The 6,985-nt window shown below is 40.7% G+C and overlaps 1 protein-coding gene across 1 annotated transcript; it reads left to right on the forward strand.

The window, feature by feature from the left end:
* Positions 1 to 254: 254 nt before the first annotated feature.
* LOC121955033 (G protein-coupled receptor 26-like) lies at positions 255 to 6,738 on the forward strand. The gene is made up of 3 exons (XM_042502818.2): positions 255 to 1,800; positions 2,664 to 2,777; positions 3,819 to 6,738. Exons 1-3 carry the CDS (start codon positions 1,130 to 1,132, stop codon positions 4,093 to 4,095), a joined length of 1,062 nt encoding a protein of 353 aa, XP_042358752.1. The 5' UTR covers positions 255 to 1,129; the 3' UTR covers positions 4,096 to 6,738.
* The last annotated feature ends 247 nt before the right edge of the window (positions 6,739 to 6,985 follow it).

Consider the following 6,985-nt stretch of genomic DNA (forward strand, 5'->3'; position numbering starts at 1 on the left):
GACTGATTATTTATGACTTCATGGCCCCATACTGACCTTAACCCTTGTGTAGGCTACACTCCTGTAGGAATTACAGGAAAAAATGGGCATTGTGGCCAATTTCACTGACACATACACACGCATCAACATCAGAATGTTTTTAGGTCATGGGCCAGAAACTACAATGTGCCCTCCCTACCAGGCTGCAGGCTGCTCACACACAGTGTTGCTGTAAACCAGAGGCGCTGCTGCTGCTATGTGGACTACTATAAAAATCTGGATGGAGTTGTCAAGCTGCACTGCGTCCATAGCTGAAGCCCCATAAAAGGCTTTAAACACTGCACCGATAAGGATCTGGGTCTACATGTTCTGTCGCAAAGATTCTTGAGCTGTGGATTAAACTGTAAGTGTTTGCAGCTGATATTTTTTGATTGAATAAAGTGACGTTGGTGATTCTATATCGTCAGATACTGACTTGGAAATAATAATTTGGAAATGTTAATACTGTACTGTTTTAATACCCAAGAACTATATCTGTATCTGTATTACTTGCTCAAATCACCTCATTACAAAAAACTGATGTCTTCAATGTGATGCTCGTGACATCAGCTTTACCACCATCCACGCAATCGTGCGTCGTGCTTCTATTTTTTACACCAAAAGACTATTTTTGAACAGGGGTGCACCAGCGTGCTCTACACTCTGGCAAAGAGAAGAATATAAGAAGCTACCGAGAGCGAAAGCTTGAAGTACTTTCATGTCCTTTTCAAAGCTGCCATCGTGTCAATGCGCAATTGCGCAGCCAGGAAACCCTGAGCTGCGAGACCAGAGGCAATAAGGGGGTTTGAAAACTACCGCAGCGCCTCTCGAGAAAAAAAGCCTCCTGCTGTGACCCCATTCCCATGAAACGGACTTCCAAATTCCCCTCAAAATAATCAGGTGAGACCTCACTCTCTATGAGTTCCTTGCAGCTGCACTGTGGACGCTGTTGGAGAGACCGCTTCGTTTATTGAAGACATTTGGAGCCTGGGGAGGGTAAGCATGGCAAGGTATTGGACTCATATATGTTGTGACTGCAACTCACGATGACAGATCGCATCAGGACTGTGGATGCACTCATCAAAAGTCTGGATATTTCAAAGGAAGCACCATGGACGCAGCGGACATAGCTGCTTCTGTCTTGGTTTTGGGGATTATTATCGTATCGTTGCTGTCCAACGTTGTGGTGCTGATCTGCTTTCTGTACAACCCGGAGATCCGCAAACAGGTACCGGCTCTTTTTATTCTCAACTTGACGTTTTGCAACCTGTTGCTAAGCGTGTCCAACATGCCACTAACTCTGGTCGGGCTCATCACCACGAGCCACCCCGGAGGCAGCCTCTTCTGCCAAATTGTGGGTTTCCTCGACACTTTTCTCACCACTAACTCCATGCTCAGCATGGCAGCTCTCAGCATCGATAGATGGGTGGCGGTTGTGTTCCCACTGAGCTACCACTCAAGAATACGGCACCGGGATGCAGTGATAGCGCTGGCGTACACGTGGATTCACTCACTTTGCTTCTCCACAGTGGCCACCTGCCGCTCCTGGGTCGGTTACCATCACCTTTACGCATCGTGCACTCTCTGCAATGTCAGGGCGAAGGGAGCCGGGACGCAGTTCATCATTTTCACCGTGGCTTTGCACTCTCTCACTTTCCTCCTCACGCTGATCGTGCTGTGTGTAACGTACCTGAAAGTGCTGAAAGTTGCCAGGTTTCACTGTAAACGCATCGACGTGATCACTATGCAGACGTTGGTGCTGCTTGTGGATATCCACCCCAGGTAAACAATCATTGGAGATGCATCCAGTCTCATCTATGTATCTCTCGCTTGTCCAGCATGTAAAGCATTTCATTTTATTTTAATCCTGTGGCAAAATTAGATCATGCTCCAATTAAGGTTAGGACAATCTGTGTGCTTGAGACAAAAAGTGTGATTATGCCAGAAAACCTGCACTTACAGTTGTGTGTTCATAAAATAGCAAGTGTAGATGATGGTGATGTATTTTTTATTCTTTGCCTTGCAAACAGTGCTGAGTTATCAGTTTATGAAGAAAACAATAATCAATTCATTTTTTTGCCCCAGTTTGAGTACTTTTATCATTTTATCTAATTTACATAAATTCTTTTGGTATTTTTGGTTGACAAAATAAGCAATTTGAAAATATCACCGTTAGTTCTGAAAAAAAAAAACAGTAGTTAGCTGCATTACTATACTGTCAATATCAGACCTTTAACTCATTTAAAACACACAGCATACACAAAACTCTGGATAGAGGGCATGTGACTATGAATTTAAAATGCTCAACTGATAATGATTAAGCTCTGCCAAGCCTGCCTACAGTCAGTGTTTACATTATTATGTCTCATTAGGGTCAGCTGGGCCTTCCCCATTTTATACATTTCCATCATTTGCTCTCCACCCTGATTTAGTCAATTAATTACACTTTGATTGGCCCTCAGTTTACATAATTGATAAATGCACAGTGTGAAATTTCTCCAGTGCAGTCCTTGATGATAACAGGGCACAGTTCACTGCCTTCTCCACGTCTATCCCACATGTTTCCTCTGTGGACTCCTTCATTATGTCTGCATGGCTCTGATCATGCCTCCTGGGTAGATAATGGTGCCTGTGTGCTTTGGCAGTGTGCGCCAGAAATGCTTGGATGAGCAGAAGCGGAGGAGGCAGAGGGCCACCAAGAAGATCAGTACTTTCATCGGCACATTTGTGGTGTGCTTCAGCCCTTATGTCATTACAAGGTGAGCAGAAATTGCTAATATTGTAGATGGGATTTTATGTTTGTGTGTGGGAATGCATGTGTGTGAGCTATTTAACCATATATTTTATCATCAAAATGTGAGGGTTTCCTGCCTTTTCATTTCTTTTTAATCACAACACTGAAAAGAAATGGAGCATACCGAATTATTGAGATTAAACTACAGTTGAATTCTGCACATTTTGTTTCTGTTAAATAAATAAAAACACTTTCAAATTATCTTCCTCGCTCAGCTTCATAAGTTGAAGAACTCTAACCCTTCCAAAAGTCATGATTTTGGATTTTCACTCACCTTGATGCTGCTAATTTGCTTAAACTTGCCTTATCATCTGAACACAGATGGCGGTAATTATTTTCATTGCTTGTCTTGTTATCTGGTAACATTTTAAACATATTGCACTGCTTCTTTTTCATTATCTCATAGCTTACTTGTTCTACACTCATTCCTAATCCTTGTCGCTGAGCCTCCACAACTGGGGAGATGAGAGGGAGAGAGAGCGAGGAAGAGGGACATAGCAAATGAGTCAGAGATGGTATCACTGGCTCTCATTAGCATTTGCCCCAGTATTAGTGGTGGCAACCTGTCAGAAGCTGTTAGAATTGTGAAAATAGAAAGGAAGCACATTAGGAGCCGTGTGGTGGTGAGACACGTTAAGGATATCACATTCATTAAAGAGACAGATTAAAGACAAAACACTGTTGCTGGGGTTTTAAAACAAAAAAAAATAAATTTTTACTTTGTCTTTAATTTGATTTGTTAGGACAAAAGAAGTGTCAGGTGCTGGATTGGGTGCAAAATGATTTTTAACAAGCAAGAAGTCCAGAAGCAGTAAAAATGACACCCATCAGTTCACATTCCCCAACACAGTGGTGACATTTCAGTGAAGTGAAATGATGACATTTTCGCATTATTACAGCACTGGGGGAGGGTCATTTGCTTTAAATATCTTCCACTCCAATTACTAAGAATTGGCTCAAGGATAATTTGTGACTTTTTTTCTCTTTTTGTCTTTATTTGAGGTAGAATTGTGGAGCTTTTCTCCCCGTGGCCCATAAGCCCTCACTGGGGTGTTCTGTCCAAATGTTTGGCCTACAGCAAGGCGGCGAGCGACCCGTTTGTTTACTCGCTGCTGCGTCACCAGTACAGGAAGACCTGCAACCTTCTGGCCAACAAAGTCCTCAAGAGGAGTCCACTCAACTCTGCCTCCCTCAGGATGGAGAACAACACAGGGAGGAGCGAAAACAACTGCAACACAACCAACAACATCCAACCGCCTGCCAACAAGCCACTCGGACAGTGAAGGTTTTCTCAGAGACGATGAACTGTGTTAAAGGTGTCTTTGATTTAAGATCTTACTATGAGGTAACACTCATGATTGACATCTGTGTGATGGTATAACATCAGATTGAGCTTTTAAAGTAATTATTTGTTGAAGGACAAGGCTGGTGATATTCCTTATTTTTTTATTGTCAACAAATCCCATGAAAAGATCAAAACTAAGAGTCCATCCCTAGATTCCTGTCAATTTTCTCTGGGTCATGTCTCAACGGTAACCCAAGATTTGCAAAAACTCCCCCCAGATTTCATGTTACATGTTTGAGTGATCATTTTAACCCAAACCACTATCTTTCCCCAAAACTAACAAAGTGCTTTTTGTGCTTAAACCTATCCAGACCTTAACCACAGCACTGCCACACCACAAGGGCTCATTTAATAGGCCGACATGGACAGAGACTTCTGTCCGTATTCTGATTTTATTTTGTTCATTTCGTTGCATGTTTTCCGAAAGCTTACGGATATGTTTGAAACGCAGAAGTGCAGTTGGAGATCATGGGTGCAGTGTAGCGTAGTTCAAGCGAGATACAACAATGATAGATGCCAAAGACGTATTTAATGACCTTATAGACCATCATATACAACTTTGCCTCCATTTAAAGATACATCATTATGACCTCCTTCACCATTGCCTTGTTGGTTGTTTTCTGAAACTTTTGCCTCCACCCTCTAGCACCATTTATTGGCTGTATCTATGCCATCATAAAGGACTTATTGAAATATGAAGGCAGTGACATTTACAGCCTTATAAACAGATAGGAAAGGGAGTCTAAATAAGCCTTAAAAGAGCAAGACAAGAATATTTCCTCTAGGGTTACCATCTAGCCACGACCGTTTCACAGCATGTCTGCAGCACTCAGCTTCACGCCCATTAATTTACAACTGAGGAAATAATTATTTGAAATAGGTCTCAAATAAATGATTAAATTTAAAAAAGGCAAAATACTTCCCTTAATGAGAAGGACTGTGTTTTGTCCCTTAAACAAGAATAAAAAAGTGCATTTGCAGGGAACTCTTCTCAGCAACAGATTAAGAAGCAAATATTTTCAGCTGCAGGACCGTATACATAAGATCAACTCAAAATAAACTCCAGCGCTCATTTTCATGGTACTGAGGGAACATGTCACCCAGTGCAACAGGCTCAACGTGTCAAGGGCCCCCCTCACCTTCACTTACAAAATGTCACTCAAATTACTATGTACCAACCACAAAAGGACTCAAAATGACCACGAAAAGATGCGAATGAACTGCAAAGAGACAACTTTATCTCAAAGAGACACGAAATGGCCACAAAAAAACACAAAACCACTTAAAAGATGTATAATAACTATGTGCAAAACCAGCACAATCTGTGTGTTTTGCTCCTTTTTAAAAGAGGCAGTGGGGTCTTTTCGGGGCCCATTGTCTCATATTCCGCCCATGTTGGCCACACAGGTATTAAGTGTCCATAGCATCCGTTTACTGAAAAATATGGCATATATCGCTAGCCTCATCCTATGAAGAAGAATAGACCGACCACTTTTGTAGGTTGTGTGTGTGGGCTGTAATGGCATTGAGTATTTTAATACAAGTGTAACACAGTCTTTTTCTGCAAAGAGTGACTAATGAGATGATTTTGTAGCATACTGGTAAATTTGTGTCAAACAGCCTGTGTAACATGGACATTATGGTGACTAATTTGTTAATTGTGTCATTAAAGGCACAAATTACAATGTGAACCAGAGTGTAGCCCCACGTCCAACAAACAGGAGCCTGTTATCTCTCCCAAATGGATTAGCAGGTCTTATATGTGGACCAACACGAGAACTACATCTTAGGTGTTAAAATCCTCTGATGCTGTTAAATGTGTGGTCATATCAGTATGTATTGACAAAAGAGTAAAACAAAGAGTATTTTTCATTACCTCAAGTCAGTATTGTATATTATATTGTGTAAAAAAAAATCACACTTAAATGTAAGTAGTTTTACATCCCTCCTGAACTTTCTAAAATTCAGGCATAACTTCTGACCTCAAAGTAGATTATGTGTTGAAGGGATGGTTATAAAATAGATCTTTATGACAGTCTAGTCATGTTGTATGCATTGCAGTGTATACAACATGATGTTACTCTATGTTGTAGCTGTGAGGCCTGAGTTCTAAAGTGCCTTTTAGATGATGAGCTCTCTGATTTAATGAAAACACAACAGAGGAAACCCTCACATTCATTTTCTTGGTATTCTGTGCTGTTGTCAAGAGTGGCGATGGAGCCTGTTATACAGTTTGGTCACATTGTTTGAAAGTTTTTAATATTTATTTTGTAATACCACCACATTGTATTGTTGCATCAGGCAAAACAGGGTGAAATATTATCTGAATGTGGTAGCAGCTATTCAGTGATGTGTAATAAACATTCCAGCTCATGCCATATGAGCGGCTATGTGACGTCTGGGTTATAAAAATGATTCATTTTTACAACACTGGCGAATCAGGATGTTGTGTTTTTACTTTACTGTGACAGTATGAAGCCTTTAAAAGGCAGAAAATCTATTTATTTTTGTCAAAGCTGTGTCTGATTTTTTGCTAAATACGTTTGTGATTATATTGCAATAAATGCTGTGCATTTTGACATTTTAAAACAAGTTTCCTCTTCTACATTTATTATTAATATCTTTATTCTTCACTATATGACATGAGATAATGCATATGCAGTTCAGCAAATTTCTCTCAACAATGCTTTACCAAAAAGCACGTCTGCCAAATCTTAACACCTTTATTCTCCCACGCTGATTAAGTCAGGGAGAAGGAATGATTAATTTGAAAAATCATTTAAGATGTGTTCCACCCACCGCTGCTGCTGTTGATGTGGCAGCAGAAC

This window comes from Plectropomus leopardus, chromosome 13 (genome assembly GCF_026936395.1).
Source record: "Plectropomus leopardus strain MGB_pleo_1.0 chromosome 13, ASM2693639v1, whole genome shotgun sequence".
Lineage (NCBI taxonomy): Eukaryota > Metazoa > Chordata > Actinopteri > Perciformes > Serranidae > Plectropomus > Plectropomus leopardus.

Bases quoted from the DNA above. Each gene is read 5' to 3' on its own strand.
- LOC121955033 (XM_042502818.2), top strand. From the start codon at position 1,130: ATGGACGCAGCGGACATAGCTGCTTCTGTCTTGGTTTTGGGGATTATT. The intron at 1,801-2,663 runs GTAAACAATCAT...GTGCTTTGGCAG, and splicing joins CTTGTGGATATCCACCCCAG to TGTGCGCCAGAAATGCTTGG. The intron at 2,778-3,818 runs GTGAGCAGAAAT...TATTTGAGGTAG, and splicing joins AGCCCTTATGTCATTACAAG to AATTGTGGAGCTTTTCTCCC.